Source organism: Thamnophis elegans, chromosome 4 (genome assembly GCF_009769535.1).
Source record: "Thamnophis elegans isolate rThaEle1 chromosome 4, rThaEle1.pri, whole genome shotgun sequence".
In the NCBI taxonomy this organism is placed as follows: domain Eukaryota; kingdom Metazoa; phylum Chordata; class Lepidosauria; order Squamata; family Colubridae; genus Thamnophis; species Thamnophis elegans.
The window spans coordinates 12131984-12149915 of NC_045544.1; the positions used below are offsets into that span (position 1 = coordinate 12131984).

Consider the following 17932-nt stretch of genomic DNA (forward strand, 5'->3'; position numbering starts at 1 on the left):
ATACATACATACATACATATATATATATATATATATATATATATATATATATATATAACATTACTGTTACATTACTGTCATGGGCTTTTATATGGTGCCTTTAACTAATATTAACTGCCCAGCATTATGAATTTGAGATGAACAGTCATATACTGAAATAAATAAGTAACATAAATAAATAAATTCCAAGTGTAGTCGACAGATTTGTTTAAAGACTGTTTATTGACCTTGAAAGTACCATTTGCTTTTTCCATAATGTTTGCATATCTTTTCAGTTTAGTTACCTATCATTAGCTCAAGATTCCTGTTGCTCACGCCCCACTCAGATTGAATCAACATATACATGAAATGATATGTGTGTATCCCATAACACAATGGGCCTCACTTTGTTCTTGCATACATTTCACTCAATTAAGATGCCCTTATTACTTTAATATTCCCTTTTTAGCTTTGGTTCATTTAAAATAATTTGATAGCTTCGTTCATTAGCAGACTGAAAAGCAGACTGTTTTCAAGAAAATAAAAAATAGCCCATATTTTGTTGCATAACTCGAGTTTTATCATTCCTACATACTTTGTACTTTTTAATTTAAAATCTGAATGGGCTGCAGGCTATGCTGGTATCAGGGGTGGGTTCCTACGCGAACTGGTACCATTCACTTCGTGCGTGCTTTGGCCGTGCAATGCTCGTGCATGTGCAGTTTGTTTTAAATTGTTCTGTGCTTGCGCGAATACCCTTTAAAAACTAATAAAAAAGTTGCCAGCAACAGCAACGGAGACCAAGGAACCAGTTCAGGGACATGGCGAGATGCTGGTTCTGCAACCCAGGCCAGATTACCACTACCGGTTCAGCTGAATCGGGCCAAACCAGGAGCAACATACTCCTGGCTGGTATACTATACAGTACAGCATAAATCCTATCACTTTATTCAGAGCTGCACTTTAACATTTTTGAATTTAGGAAACTAGTGTACTTTGTATTTATGAAAGTTACAATAATAATAACTGTCAAAAAAGGATAAGATGGAAGTAATAAAATGAAATAATAATGAAAATAATCAATGTGGAATATATTTTAGACTGTTTTTGTTAAAGATTTATACCGTGTATGGGTTCTGGGAAGTCGGGAGAAGGAAGGCGGGGGGGGGTTGGGGGGAGGGTGGGAGGGAGGGATGAATATTAGGCTTAACAAGGGGTGTTAGATTTTAATGTAATATGATTGTACATACATACTGTCTTCTCTTATTTTTTTAAAAACTAAGATATGTTAAGTATATTGATATGGAAGCATAAATACCATCAACATAGAATGGAGTTGTTCAGAAGCTGAAATACACCAATAAGAGGAAGAGTGGGAAACAGAGGAGAGAAGAAAGTTAGGAAGAGAGGGATAGGAGAGAGGGTAAGGGGGGAAGATGAGGAGGATAAGGAGGAGTGGAATGAAGAGAGAGGAGAAGGAGAAAAGAAGGGGAAGTAGAGTAGGAAAGGATGATGGAGGGAAGAAAGGAGGTAGGAGAGAGGTAGAAGAAAGAGGTGTATGGAGAGCAGAAGAGCTAATAAGGGGTTTTTATCTTTTTGGGCGTTGATGACAAGAGGAACTGATGTAATTACTACTTAATACAATAGGATATTGGCTATGTAATAGTATACATGTGATTGTATGTTATGAAAGTGGAAAATAAAAAAAAGTATATTAAAAAAATAATCAATGTGGCACAAAACTACCTTTTGGCAATGTTAGTATCCTACTGTACATCAGGTACGGTTGAGCTGAATGCCTTGTTAAATTTGATCTTTTAAGTTACACAGTTGCAAGAATGAATTACTTCAGATTTGGTTTTTGGTTTTTTTCCTTTATTTACTAGCCATTTAATGACCAAAGTTTATTTATTTATTATAGTTATGAAACAACTGAGTCCATATTTAGTATCATTTTAGTTATTGCGATAATCAGCCTTATTCTTTTAAATATGAGTATCAGACACAGAGTTGTGCATAAATTCAGAAGATCCAGGATGTACCAATACTGATATCAAACAAGCTTGTAGCCTGGCTAATTTTTTTTTTTTTTTTGAAACAATACAGAAAATATAAGACGGATTCTGTGGGTAGCCAAAAAAGCTGACACAAGTCATTTCTGCCTACGTTACTCTTCTTTTTAAATACTGTAGGGCTTGCTAATAGCATGAAGTCATTTAAAATGTTGTCCTGCTGATGAGACTGAGTGAACTGAACATGCTTACATTTAAACCATTCAATGGAAAGCACTAAACATCATTACTTTGATTCACTGGATTTGAATTTCTGGAGTGAGTGCAGCATGTGTGACTTGATTTGCTCAACCCCCTGCTCACATGCCAACAAGTAAGGGCTAACAGCTGGATTTTACAGGTGCAGATCTTTGAATATCTCTGAATGAAAAGTGTGATTTAAGAAGGCAGGTATAAAAGCTGCAGGATGTTTTTATGGAAGCAATTTTCTGTACATAAAAGACATAGTGACTTGCAGAAATGCCTTTTAAAAAATAATACAAACTTTGTCCCTTGGCTAATTGCTTTCTACCAATTATAGCCTGCTCATACTTTTAGGAATAATGATTGGAAATATGCCCCAGTGTCCAATTTTGAAAAAAAAAAGGCTTATCTCAGATTTTGTTGCAGATTCTGTCTTTATTTTCATGATGGACTGGGGATTTTGCTCATTTAATTGGTTACTGCTAGTGCTGGTAAAAAAAAAAGTATAGCTAATGTTTTAAATATCCCTTTATTAATGCAGATGCTAAAAGAATAACTGTTTTTACAGAAGCACATGGCAGAATAGGAAATATTAAGTGAAAAGTTAGGTGCTACATTGGTTTCGAATGAATTATAAAATGTTAGGATTAGATTTGGCCTGAATGTATTTATGGAATGATGCATTTATTAAGGAAAAACTGTCTTTTCTGAAGTTCCTGTAGAAATGTTTGAATCATTTCACTGCTTTGGCTGTAAACCTAAATTATAGTTTAGCATGATAAAAACAGACCATCGCTACTATTGTGCCTATGTCCTTTCTTTTTCCTCTATTTCAGTATTAAGGGGGGGGGATGTTTGTTTTCATTTATGATTAACAGCATTTGCTCCATTTGTTGAATCTAGACAAACTGCAATTAATCATATTGTTAATGGAAATAAATTAGTTAATGTATTTGTATAAAATGTTGAGCCATGTCCAGCACAAACAACAAGTAAGGTACTTATCTGGTAATTTACTGCACAGCAAATCAAGGGCAGACTTGGATGATTAAGCAGTCATCTTGATTACAGTACCAAAATAAATAACTAGCCCACATTTCCCATTATTTTCCATTTTTGCTGCAAACATTTTTTAAAATAAAAGTTGCAGCATGACCCATCTGGAATTGGAACCAACACAGATTTGAGGATTACTTTTGTGTCCATTTTGATGTGCACGCGTTTGAATTTTTTTCAGAGACCTTGTAAAAAAAAATGGTAAGCATTAGGTGCTATGCTTTAACTTAACCAGAGTTTGACGTAAGAGTTCCATTTGTACCACTCTGTAAGTTAAAATACCCAAACTTTTAATATGTTATGCAAATACAGGTAGTATATATCTCAAAGTTTATGGAGATGAATTATAGTAATTAAATATACACCCTCTTTTCAAGCTATTCTTTTTGCGATTAAAAAACAAGAAGAGTTTAGATACAGTGAATCAAAGAAATTAAATGAATAAGAAAAAGAAAAGAATGCTTAAAAGTAATTTACACCATTACCTTGATCTTCCTGTTCCTTTTGATCCATTCATTCTTTCTTTGCAATTCATTCGTTCTTTCTATATAGGCAAACCACCATAGTATGATTCTTTCATTCTGGCCACTCACATTTATCTTCCATATACATTTATTCAGCACCAATTTTCTTACCTCTACTTCTTCAGGTTTTCCTACACATATTTAACTACTCTTTCCCCACTGTATTAAACTTTATCTACCCTTTTTCCTGATATGCTTAGTTCTTGTCCACCTATATTATGCTTAAACCGCAATATACTTGAAAACACATGCCTTTTTCTGAGCACCCGTTTACCAAATAGTCCCTATTTTCATTCATCCTTGGATTTCCAAATGGCCCAACTGCAGGATTCATTTACGAATTATAACTGGTGAAGAACTACAGGTTAGAATTTTGAAAAGAGGTGAATCGTAGTTAGAAAAATATGGGTACGGAATAGAAAGAAGAGTATAACATAGCATTCATAGATCTCAGCTGAAGACACCTCTTGTTGAAACCTACCTTTCATGGAAAATTGAAGGACCAGTCTGGACAGACTGAAGACTCCTGACAAAATCTGAAGACTTGCCCTTCTTAATATTTCACCTTCATTTCTTGTTTGCTAGCTGACAACCAAGAGAAAAACACAACCTTATTGGATTATCAATTCTCCGGATTTCTTAGTCAAGAGGCTGTTCTGACTTCTCCATTGAAGGTCATTGGACATTGAAAGGAATAAGGAGGTCAACCTCTGCCTGAAATTGACACCTACCTAAACAGATGCTACTGCATTGAATTCTCGGCTTTTCCACTGCAGAATCTACGTTTAATGAATTTGCAAAACATTCCACAAAATATGACTTTAGAAAATATCATTTAGTGGAAAAGGCATATCTACATTCTCAGAGTTATAACACTTTTCAAGTCACTATACAAAATTACAGATTATTCATTGTGTTCTTGTCCTTATAGGTTTATTATTATCAATAACACTGCATGGTCAAACCGCATTTGGAAGGTTAAATTGTTTATTAAATATTTTACAACTTGAGCAACTTACTTAAAGTTACATTTAATTTGTCTAGGGTGAAGAAGGAGCTAAAGGAGAAAATGGGATTCCTGGTTTACCTGGAACAAAGGTAGGATTCCTGTCTTAAAGGAGCTCTTGGACCATTTTCAGAACCAGTAGGACCAAAATGAACATAGGTTACAGCTACTTAGATATTTTTTTTAAAATGTAAGGATTATTTGTACAGTTTTAGAACAATCAATCTGTAAACAACCAGGCTCTACAATTCTGAATATTTTTTAAAATAGGCTGGACAGGGGATGCAGGGCAGATGTTAAATGTAGTTTATGTTTAATATTTGAATAGAGCCGAGGTGGTGCAGTGGTTAGAGTGCAGTACTGCAGCCACTTCAGCTGACTGTTAGCTGCAGTTCGGCGGTTCAAATCTCATCGGCTCAAGGTTGACTCAGCCTTCCATCCTTCCGAGGTGGGTAAAATGAGGACCCAGACTGTGGGGGCAATATGCTGACTCTGTAAACCGCTTAGAGAGGGCTGAAAGCCCTATGAAGCGGTATATAAGTCTAACTGCTATTGCTATTGCTATCATTATATAATATTTCCATTATTGGAAAACAATTTTGTGGGGCTAGAAAATCCCATTCATAGTCACCTTTTATCTGGATTCTTGTACGACAACTCAGAAACTACCACAGAACTTGGTTTCATAAGCAATTATGGTGCATCTTAATATTTTGATCTGATCACTGGTGGGATTCAAATAATTTAACAACCGGTTCTCTGCCCTAATGACCATCTGGGTAGGTGGGGCTCAGTGATCATGTGACTGGGTGGGCGTGGCTAACTCAAGATCACTCAGGTTGATGGGCGCTTCACCTTAGCTGTTACAATGTAATAAGGGTTAACCGGAGAGGCAGTTTCTGTAAGCAGGGCAATAAAGATGAGGCTAGAAACAACACTAGAATGTTTCCTTCCTGCCTTCCTTACAGGATTAGCCCTGTAAAGTGGAAAAAAACAAAAGGAGATTTCTTCCAACAATCGGTTCTCTGAACTACTTAGAAAGTTACCAACCGGTTCTCCCGAATAGGTGCGAACTGGCTGAATCCCACCACTGGATCTGACCTATTGTTCTCTGTGTTGCACTGATTGTCAGTGGATGTCTGGCTGCCATTCAAGATGGCGATTGTCAGCTATTATGTCTATAGGGCTCAGAGCCAGATTGTTTATGGGATGATCTGCCCATCCATTCAAATCTGACAGAGTGGGAATTTTCCACTTCTCATTGATTAATTAGTGCTGCCTTGAAGAATGCAGAGTGATTACTATTCTGTTATTGCTCCTGCCTTTTGGAAAACTATCCTCCCAAAAGTTTGTTGGGCTCCATCCTTTAGAAAAGTTTTTAAAAACTGGCTTTTCACATAAACCTGAAGACAAGTGATTTGTGATCCTGACTGGTAGAGGATGGATGATTGGTATTTGAGTGTATTACCTATCCCCCCATCCCACAAAATATTCTGCACTTCTCTGTATGTTTTATAGGTTTTTGAAAAGTATTTATGTATGCTGCCTAGAATTTTCTGATTAGGTGGCCTACAAATCTAAATCAATCAATAACAAGCAACACACTCTCCAGGCATATGTCTCCTTTTATTTTTCTTCACCACTTTTAGAAAGGTCTGATGGTGCCAGGAAAAATGTCTACTAGAGAAAGTTTTGGAGTGATTTTTAAGTAGGCAGTTTTAAATTTTCCAAACACGATCACCAGCTAACAAGCATGTTCACGAGAGAACAGTAACTGCAGTCACAGCAATGTTACAAGCCAGTTCTAAAAAAAATCCATATAATCACACCTTAGTTATATTGCAAAATTGCATTCTAGTCATTTCTATAATTTCATGTTCAAGAAAAATAGTAGTGGTGCAATGAATAAAAATATTATGGATGGAAAAATCTATTCATTTATGATTTCTGTTAGACCTGGTCATTGTTTTAATTTTAAATTGATAAATATTTTCCCTTTCAGAATCAATATTAGCAGTCCATATCAGCCTTTCCAATCGTCTGTTATGTAGACATCAATTCCTAGAAACTTCCAAGCAGCTGGAGTTAAGAAATCTAGGAGTTGAAGTCTACACAACTGGAGAATATCCAGGTTACAAAAATCTGCTCTATGCATTGCTACAGAATTGAGGATTTTTTTTTCCATCCTAGATTAGAGGTCAGCTGGCCTAATAATGGAAGTCAATGAAAATTGTTTAGAATTCAGTGAGTGCATCTTCATCTCATCTTCAAGAAGTACATCATTCTTTTATATGGAATTATTCCCAAGTTAGACAGATATTGGTTCTAAACAGTTTCAAACATCACACTGTGCAAAAGATTTAAGTCATTTATTTGATCTTTCAATATTTATGATATTTGATTTATGATCTTTTCACTTTTCTCCAAGCTTCCAATAGCAATAGAAGTTCATGTTTCTTCTCCATCCTGGAGGTACCAAGTACCTTGTCGTGTCTTTGATATTCTGCTGGAAATTAAAAGACAGGGAGGGCTGCAGGAAGAACTTTAACTCCTAATTTAACTTTAACTTTAACTTTAACAAGAGCCAAGGTGGCGCAGTGGTTAAATGCAGCACTGCAGGCTACTGCTAGATCAGCAGGTCAGCGGTTCAAATCTCACCGGCTCAGGGTTGACTCAGCCTTCCATCCTTCCGAGGTGGGTAAAATGAGGACCCAGATTGTTGGGGGCAATATGCTGACTCTCTGTAAACCGCTTAGAGAGGCCTGAAAGGCCTATGAAGCGGTATATAAGTCTACTGCTATTGCTATTGCTATAATCCTTACCATATGGCTTTGTTTGCTAAAGAAGAGTATAGAAATAAATAAATCTCAGCTGTTAAGATAGGAGCAGGGGGTTATGAAGAGCAGCTAGTACTAGTTATTGTGAAGTATTCTGTTTTTATCTCCCATAATAGATTTATTATAGTAAGAAAAAATGACAGTATAAGCAATGGAAAAGAGAATGAAAAATGGAAGGCATCCTCATCAGGACACCTGTAAAGTTACATAACGAGTCCTGCACTGTATTTTCAATATCTCCACATGTGATTCACTTAGTGCACAAACATTGTTAAATGTTCTGAGATGCAAGCTGAGTAATTCAAATACTGAATGTTACAAATGCTACATTGTGTATTAGTTGTCAAATTCTTATTCAGAATTGCTTGTCTTGAAAAGCAGGCCAAGTTCTATCGTAAATAGATAAAATATTTTATCTATTTGGCAAACATGAAGATCATTAACCTTCCTCAGCGTGTCAGTTTTCTTAGTTTAAAAACATCAATAGTCCTTAATAATAAGAAATTATAATATTTTGTTACAATTATTTGTATTTGTTCATAATACAATACATTTTTAATGACCAATGAATAAGAGTTGATGCAGTTTACAATTTGTTTTAGGGAGAAGATGGTCTGATTGGTGTTCCTGGTGTTCCTGGTACTTCTGGTGAAAAGGTACATATAACCTTTGGGTCCATAGTTAGCTGTTCTGACCCCCCTCGTTCCACACCAAAGCACACTCCAAGCCAGAGATAAATTACGGCATTTAATTAACAGACAATCAGGTCCTTGGCAGCAACCCAGCACAGACAAGATTGGGCAGCAATAAACACAGATAAGGCTTGGCAGCAATCCAGCCTGCCAAGCTCACACAAAGTGCTCCGACATTCAATTCTGTGTTGACTTCTGCAAAAAGGGGAGTGTGCACAAGTAGCCTTTTTATAGTCTGGAGAGGAGCCTAATGACCATCAGCTGAGTGCAATTACCTCCTGTAATTGTGTAATTGTTCCTGACACCTAGTAGCTCTTCGATGGCGTGCATCCAGGAACAACTCACTACTGGCCTCCGGCTCACTCTCCCTTGTCTCCTCCCCACTGGTCCAAGGCTCAGGTGCCTCCTGGTGGCCAACCAGCCTCTCTGCGCCCTGCTCGGAGTCGGACGCCTGTCCAGGGTCCTCCACATCTTCCAGAGCCGACTCAGAGGGCCCCTCACTGTTGGAGTCTGGTGGCAGCTCCAACGACTCCTGCTGGGCCACAACAGTTAGCGTTTGGCTGTCAGAATAGTAGCCATCTTCCCTTTTTACTACAAGTTTTTATATAGGAAATATATTCTATTTATTTAACATTATCAAATACCAAGTAAAATAGGAAGAAAATATAAATACATTCATGATTTTTATAATTATATACCACCAGGTTGGTGTCAACCCATAGTAACCCCACAGATCAACCTTCTTTAGAATGATCTATTCCTGACTTGGCCGTTCAGATTGTCTAATCAAGTACATTCACCTTTCTTTTGGTTATTCTTTTTTCCCCCCTCTATTTTCCCCAGCATGATCAATGCTCAAGAGTTTTTCACATAATGTCTCCACCAGGGGTGGGTTTCTCGCCCCGTTCCAACCGGTTCGGTTGGAACGAGGCCGGCGGCGTCCTCGCGCACGCACGCGGCATCCTTGCGCACACATGCGGCGTCCTCGCGCACGCACGTGGCGTCCTCGCGCACACACACGGTGTGCGCATGCGTACTAGCATCCGCGCAATGCTCCAGCTGCTCCTGGAGGATCGCGCAGGCGCTGTATGCGTTCTGCGCATGCGTAGAAGCGCAGAATTCGTAAAAACCGGGTAAGGAGCGGGCGCGGGTGTGCGGGCGCGCGCGGGCGCGGGGGGGGTTCGCCGTTTCCGGAAGTTACTTACTTCTGGGTTCGGCGACCAACCGGATCGCAGGGATCAGTGCGAACCGGTCGAAACCCACCCCTGGTCTCCACAATAGGATAATCTGAACTCATTCATTCATTCAACAAACTTATGTAGCCACCCATTTCATTGAATGTAACTCTGGGCAGCATAGAATCAGTAATTAAAACAATATCACAATCATTAAAAAAAAAAGAAAATCAAGATTGCGGGGGGGGACGGACATTTGTGGCTCAAGTGAAAACTGTAAGATGATTTGTTTCTTTTCTTGGTTGTCTCTCATATTCTCAGGAATATTTTCCAATGCCAAAGTTCGAAAGCCTCATCACTTCCATTCCACTCTGCATTATGCATTACTCTTCCCTCGTGCATTATGAAATAGTGCTTTGGCATCATTTTTTTAGTCACTAAAGTGATAATCTTCATTCACCCTCTGATATAGGTGCATGCTTGGTTTAACTGAGCAACTGGGATGATCTTCATGTGTTGGGAAACTGTGCTGGGAGTTGCCACGCTTGGTGTTCTTCATAATCCTTCCCAGGAACACCTGCCTCCACCACAGTGAGGCAGCATGACAGGACTTAAGGAAGAAGAAACATTTAACATAATAACCTCCCTCCGTCCCATCAGATCGCATAGAGTAGGCCTCCTCCGAATTCCATCCGCCAGTCAGTGCCGACTGGCGACTACGCGGAGGAGAGCCTTCTCAGTAGCAGCTCCGACGCTTTGGAACGATCTCCCCGTGGAGATTCGTACCCTCACCACCGTCCAGACCTTCCACACAGCCCTTAAGATCTGGCTATCCCGTCAGGCCTGGGGATAAGACCCTAATTCTCGCCCCACCCGAATGCTGAATGAATGTTGTGTTTTATTGTTTTATTTTATTATATTTCACATTTTCTTTTTGTGTTTTGTCTTGCACTCCCTTCCTATAAATTGTAAGTCCCCTCAGGGAAAAGGGCGGCCTATAAATGTCAAATAAAATGAAAAAAAATATTTTCTAATATCCAGAACTTCCTTTCTTTCACTTTGGACCCTGGGGCAAAACAGCAACTTTTGTCCTCAATTTTTAGGTTTAGTTTTATTAGATTTATATGCCGCCCTTCTCCCAAGGACTCAGGGTGGCATACAACATTAAAAGAAGCACATAATACAAAAGTTAAAAAAAATAAATAGAATATCCCAAACCCAATTAAAATCGACAATGACATTTTTTTAAAAAAAAAATTGAATTAAAATTAATAGTGATCAATAATTTATTTTGTTTTGTTCAGGTCAGGCTGGCTTGCTGGAAAAGCCAACTTCTGCTGTGATGCTAGATTTTAGGGAGAACCCCGAAGTCTTTATCCAGCAATGGGGTGTAAAATAAGTTCCAAGTGCACAAACGTGGGGTATTTTTCAAGCAGATAGCAGGGAGAGTTTTATAGTTATATTTTTGCTGGTTATATGCCAGAAATGTGGCTAGCCAGATTCAACTGCTTCAAATTTATCTATGAACAGAGAATAAAATTTATTGGTGACCTGTTCCATAAATGCTTTCTGAAATCAATATTCTGGACAAGGCTTCTCTCCAATAACCATGCAAGTGAATGTGCACAATCTACACGCATCACTTGATTTATTTGGCTGTGAAAGAGAGACAGGTTTTTGATGGTATAACATTGTTACTATGTAATAAAAAGTGTGATTCAATTCCCACTAGTTTTTTTTATTCAAAATCTATTCTGATTGCTTGCTAAAATAAACCAAAGGTCCAAATTCAAATTAAATATAGCATAAGATAAATGGTATCTTGGATGAGTTCCAATCATTTAATTTCTAATAACTTTGGCTGAAGGTTGATAATATCACATTCTAATCCAATTAGAATATCACATTCTAATCCAATTAAAAAAGGAGGAAATCCAATTCGGCCATTCCACACTATGGAGATGCCACGCTATTAGCCCCCTCTACCCCAAAGGTCCTGCAGGAGAAGAGCAGTCTGGACAACCGTGGGATCTGGCAGGGTGAGAGCTGTGAACCATAAACACAAAGCTTTTGCTGTGATCCAGCATAACAGATATAGCACCCTTGCTGACCTTAAAGAGACAGGTCAAGGTAGTTGTGATAATGATGACTCAAATAAGCAGGGGATCGTGGTCCTAAATGAAGAACTTTCTTTGGAAAAGTGAAATGGGGATCCAGGTATCACACATCAGTCGCACAAGAAGATCAAGGTGTGTAAAAAGAGAAGTCACCTTCTGGTTGGTGATTCAGTCGTAAGGCGTGTAAATTTAGGAAAGGATATGGAGGTTTTAAAAGAGGTCAGGTGTCTGCCAGGTGCTACTGCCAGCAGAGACAAGAGATGTATTCTTAAGATAGTCAAGAATGCAAGTAAGGACTGTGATGTTGATGCTATTACACATCTTGGCACAAATGATCTGTCCCAAAAAGATGTACTTTCTGTGAAGAATGATTTCCAGAGCTTGGGGTATGAACTTAGTAGTGTAGGTTGTAGGCTTATCTTTTCAGAGGTTTTACCAGTATATAAGGAACAAAAAGGGATGAGCCAGCGTGTAGCAGAGTTTAATGTGTGGCTAAAGGAGTGGTGTAAAAGGGAATTAGTCATGATGCCTGCAGCTGCTCCAATGAAAAACTGTACAAAAGAGATGGTTTGCACCCTTAGGGACTAAGTTATGTGGCATTAAATTCACAGATTTTCTGGATAAACATTTAAACTGAACAGCGGGGACAGAGAATTAATTGATACAGAACATTTCTGTCTCCAGCAATCTAAAACTCATAGGGTTATCAGTGCATGTAACATAGACATTTGTGCAGATAAGATTATCAGTCCTGCTGTCAAGCAAAACCAAGCATTTAATAGTGAGTGCCATACCATGTGCATGAATAATACGTGGCAAGAAAATAAGGGCAGTCAGGCATAACACAGGTTATGTAGACAGTAAACACAGGGTCAATCGAAATGGGCTCAAATGTCTGTACACTAATGCACAGAATATGAGGAATAAACAGGGTGAATTAGAAATTCAAGTAAATGAGGGGAGATAAGATATTGTTGCCATTACAGAAACTTGGTGGGATGAAACCCACAAAAGGAGCATACAGCTTGAAGGATTTAAATTATTTAAAAGAAATGGACCAAATAAAAGAGGAGGTGGAGTTGCACTATGTATAAGAAATAACTACATCTCTACAGAAATAGAGCACAACAATGATGAGAATTGGAGAAAGGAGCTGACATCACGATGACACGACGTACAATCTCGGAGCTCCAAGATCACAATCGACACTTTTGCCGCTGGACAGTCCATCTGTACCTAAACCATCCCAAAGAGACAGTGACAGAGAAGAGTACGTCTTGCTGATCTCAGGGACATGGCAAAGTCCCTGATTGATCCAAGAGAATCTCTTCTAGCTGGTGACAAAAAGCACAGTCTCAAGCTGCTGAAGTCAGGACAGCTCCGCAATGGGAAGAAAAGTGGAAAGAGAAAGTGTGTCCATCTGGTGAGGAAATCTTATTTTTATAAAAGACTGCCCAAAAAAAGATTGAAGTTAAATTAAATTGGTAAGGAAAAGGAAATAAGCGGTGGAATTAAGCATTATTGGACAGTATGTTATCTTTTCTTTTTCTATCGATGGAAGTTTTGTGAATATTTTTTACTTTTTAAAGTGAAAGTTTTGGATTTTCTTCTTCTATTTCTTTTTTTATTTATGGATTAAATCCTTTCCTTTACTTTTACAATACTGGATGGGATGGATTTTTTCTTTTTATTTGGTTTCATTTAAGAACTTTGTTTCTTCTAAGCCTGAAACATAAAGAAGATTTAAAAGGTATATAAAGAGGGTAGTAACCTTAGAGGGAAAAGAAGTTATACTGCCACTTGGAGGTTGGAGATTGAGACCTGAAAACATTGCTTTTTCTTTTTTCCCTTTGATCATTTTGACCTTGCACTTCAAAGGCTTCAGCTTGTTTATAGAGAAGAGCATGGGTTGTTTACACAGGTGCTCTCTGGATGCTTGTTGCTAGCTGGAAAGAAGTGAAAACAAAGATTTGTTTTTAAACTAGAGTGGCAGTGCTTATTAATTGGAAGGATGACATGACTTCAAAAAGAAACCATAACATTACAACCAATTATGTCTGGAATTCAAAAATTATTAGAAACAACAGGGAGAATTGAGAAGAGATTGGAAAATATTGAAAATATAAACTTTAATGTGGCAAAACCTGATGGAAAAATGGAAGATACTTAGCAAATAGAAGATATTCAGCAAATAGAAAAAGTGGAGGCTGGAGTCCTAAAAACCCAGGGGAAAAATGAACAAAGAGTCAAGATAACCGTGGATATTGACAGTGAACTGAGTGTGGTTGGAGATGGAAAGAGTGGAACAAGGAAAGGGAAGATAGATGGAAAGGTGCTTTACTACAGATTTCAAGGTATAGAAGATGAAAAAGAGAAGAATGGATGGACTTAAGGAGAGAAATGTTGACAAAAACACTACTGATAACCAAAAATAAACTGATTAAGGAAGCTTATGGAGGGTTTCAAGATTTTACATGATATGTAATAAGCAACAAGTTGTGAAGAAAAGTCCAAACAAATTTGATTAAGGAAATAACCAGAAGACCAATTACCCAAATGGCAAAAGAAATAGGACTACACTATTACTGGAAAGACACAGATTAAGATATGAAAATTAATAATAAAACACTAGTTAAATTTAGTTAAAATTAGAGCATTATGTAAAAAATGTAGTGATAATGATAAAGTTAGATAAATAATTGATAATGATAACAATGCGCACATATGTATTGGTTTGATAAGAAGAAATTTGGTATAAATTTTTAAATGGTGAAAAATGGGGGAAAAGTAAGTTAAACACAGTCAAACTATTGTAAAATAAATGACTGATAATGATAATGTAATAATTTGTATTGACATGATAAAAGGGAAAATTGGATATAAATTGTAAACAATGATTAAGAAAAGAGGTTTAATTTTTTTTTTAATTAGAGCATTATGTTAAAAATGTAGTTTTAATGGATAAAGTTAGATAAATAATTGATAATGATAATAATGTGTGTGTGTATGTGGTGTGTGAGTGTGTGTGTGTATGTATTGGTTTGATAGAAAATTTGGTAAAAAAATTTAAATGGTGAAAAAAGTAAGTTAAACGTAGTCAAACTATCGTTAAATAAATGACTGATAATGATAATAATGTAATAATTTGTATTGACAGGATAAAAGGGAAATTGGATATAAATTGTAAACAATGATTAAGAAAAGAGGTCTAAAATTTTTGTTATTAAACATAATTATTTTTTATTTTGAATGTGTTATAAAGGTATAATGTGGTTGGATGATATTGAAAATAGATAAGGGAATGCCACTATGTGGTTTTGTTTTACATTTTGGAATGCTTGTTATAAAGGGACGTTAAAACAACTATAGTCATATGAAGGATGATGCATGATGATAGCAATATATATAAATATATGTGATGTAAAATAGATAATTTGATATGAATCAGAGGTGATGACTGTGTAAGGGATGCACAAAAGCTCTTTGTAACCAATTGATGCACGTTCTACAATTTGTAATGGAGGATGATTTGTTTGTTTTTATTTAAAAAAAAAACAATGATGAGCACTATCTTGAATGCATTTGAGTCAATATTAAAGGTTGGGGGGAAATGACATTTCCATAGGCCTATACTACAGGCCACCCAACCAAGCAGAGGAAGTAGATGAACTTTTTGCTAGTCAGCTAACTAAGATATGTAGGAAGCACACCACAATAGTAATGGGGGATTTTAACTACCAGGACATCAACTGGGAAACAAACTCTGCACCAAGTGGAAGATCCAACAGGTTCCTAATGAACCTAGCAGACAACTTTGTTTCCCAAAAAGTAGAGAAGGGAACAAGGGTATCAGGTATATTCGACTTAATTCTCACTAACAGAGAGGAAATGATAGAAGGTGTTGAAGCCATAGGAACCCTGGGGGCAAGTGACCATGCAATATTGGAATTCAGCATTATGCAAACACAAGTAGTAGAACAAAGTCAAACTAGAGTTTGGATTTTAAGAGAGCTAATTTCAATAAACTTAGAGAGAGTTTGGGAAGAATTCCATGGATGAGAATCCTCAAGGGAAAAACAACTCAAGAAGCTTGGGAAATTTTGAAAAATGAGATTACAAAAGCTCAGTCTAGCACAATACCAACGAAGAAGAAAAATAACAGCTCCCAAAATAAACCAGCATGGCTGCATAGAGAACTCTCTGATAAATTGAAAGACAAAAAAGTTAAGTATAAAAAGTGGAAAGAGGGGGACAAAACTAAGGCAGAATATCAGCAAATAGCCCGAGCCTGTAAGGATGAAGTAAGGAAAGCTAAGGCTCACAATGAAGAAAGGCTTGTCACAAAAGTAAAAAATAACGAAAAAAAGCTTCTTCCAACATGTTAAAAACAGGAAAAGGGTTATGGAAACAATTGGTCCATTGCTGTGAGAAAGTGGCAAGAAAGTGACAAGCAACAGGGAGAAAGCAGAAGTATTTAACTCATTATTTGCATCTGTCTTTACACAAAGAGATAAAACAGTCCAACCTATCAAAAACAGCACCACAAAAATCAGGAACACAAATTAAAATAGGGAAGAAAATGGTAAGTGAGCACCTGTCTACGCTAGATAAGGTCAAATCACCAGGACCAGATGGATTACACCCCAGGGTTCTGAAGGAACTGGCAGACGAGATCTCAGAACTATTGAACTATATCTTTCAGAGATCCTGGAGCACAGGGGAACTGCCAGAGAACTGGAAAAGAGCTGATGTGGTTTCCCATCTTCAAAAAAGGGGAAAAAAATAGATCCAGGAAACTATAGACCTATCAGCCTGACCTCAATACCAGGAAAGATTCTGGAAAAGATAATCAAGCAACGAATTAGCGAACACCTAGAAGTAAACAAAGGAATAGCCAAAAGCCAACATAGGTTTGTCAAAAACAGATCATGCCAGACTAATCTTATTGCATTCTTTGACAAAGTGACAAAATTAGTGGACCAGAGGAATGTCGTTGTTATAGTTTACTTGGACTTCAGTAAGGAATTTGATAAGGTAGACCATAACCTAGTACTAGATAAGTAGAAGAATGTGGGTTGGATAGCATCACTACCAGATGGATCCGTGACTGGTTGACCAACCACACTCAACGTGGAATCCTCAATGGAACTGCATCTACCTGGAGGGAAGTATGCAGTGGAGTACCCCAAGGCTCTGATTTAGGCCCAGTGCTCTTCAACATCTTCATCAATGATTTAGATGAGGGGATAAATGGGGAACTCATCAAATTTGGAGATGACACCAAGCTGGCAGGAATAGCCAACACTCCAGAAGACAGGCTTAAGATACAGAAGGATCTTGACAAACTTGAACATTGGGCACTATCTTATAAAATGAAATTCAATGCTGAACAAAGTAAGGTTCTACATTTAGGCAAGAAAAACAAAATGCACAGGTACAGTATAGGTGGTACCTTGCTCAATAGTAGTAACTGTGAGAGGGATCTCGGAGTCCTAGTGGACAACCTTTTAAATATGAGCCAGCAGTGTGCAGCAGCTGCCAAAAAAGCCAACACAGTTCTAGGCTGCATAAACAAAGGAATAGAATCAAGATCACGTGAAGTGTTAATACCACTTTATAATGCCTTGGTAAGGCCACACTTGGAATACTGCATTCAGTTTTGGTCAGCACGATGTAGAAAAGATGTGGAGACTCTAGAAAGAGTGCAGAGAAGAGCAACAAAGATGATTAGGGTACTGGAGACTAAAACATATGAAGAACGGTTGCAGGAACTGGATATGTCTAGTTTAATGAAAAGAAAGACCAGGGGAGACACGATAGCAGTCTTCCAATATCTCCGGGGTTGCCACAAAGAAGAGGGAGTCAAACTATTCTCCAAAGCACCTGAGGGCAAGACAAGAAGCAATGGGTGGAAACTAATCAAGGAGAGAAGCAACTTAGAACTGAGGAGAAATTTCCTGACAGTTAGAACAATTAATCAGTGGAACAGTTTCCTCCAGAAGTTGTGAATGCCCCAACACTGGAAGTCTTTAAGAAGGTGTTGGATAGTCATTTGTCTGGAACGGTATAGGGTTTCCTGCCTAGGCAGAGGGTTGGACTACAAGACCTCCAAGGTTCCTTCCAACTCTGCTATTGTATTATTGTATTGTGTATTTGACCAAAACATTCTATAGCAATTTGCATGGCATCAAATTGAAACCCTCTTCTAACTCCAGCCACCTCTGCCAATTCCAGTTTATATGAATGTACATCTCAGATGTCTTTTGGTAATCTAATACTATCCAAGCCTGA

At 37.6% G+C, this 17932-nt stretch overlaps 1 protein-coding gene across 1 annotated transcript in view; it reads left to right on the forward strand.

Annotated features, from left to right (window-relative positions):
* Positions 1 to 17932, forward strand: part of COL19A1 (collagen type XIX alpha 1 chain) — a 178822-nt gene that overhangs the window by 52888 nt on the left and 108002 nt on the right. The window contains exons 9-10 of the mRNA XM_032215170.1: positions 4859 to 4912; positions 8260 to 8313. Coding sequence (XP_032071061.1) covers positions 4859 to 4912; positions 8260 to 8313 — 108 coding nt within the window. The remainder of the gene's footprint in view (positions 1 to 4858; positions 4913 to 8259; positions 8314 to 17932) is intronic.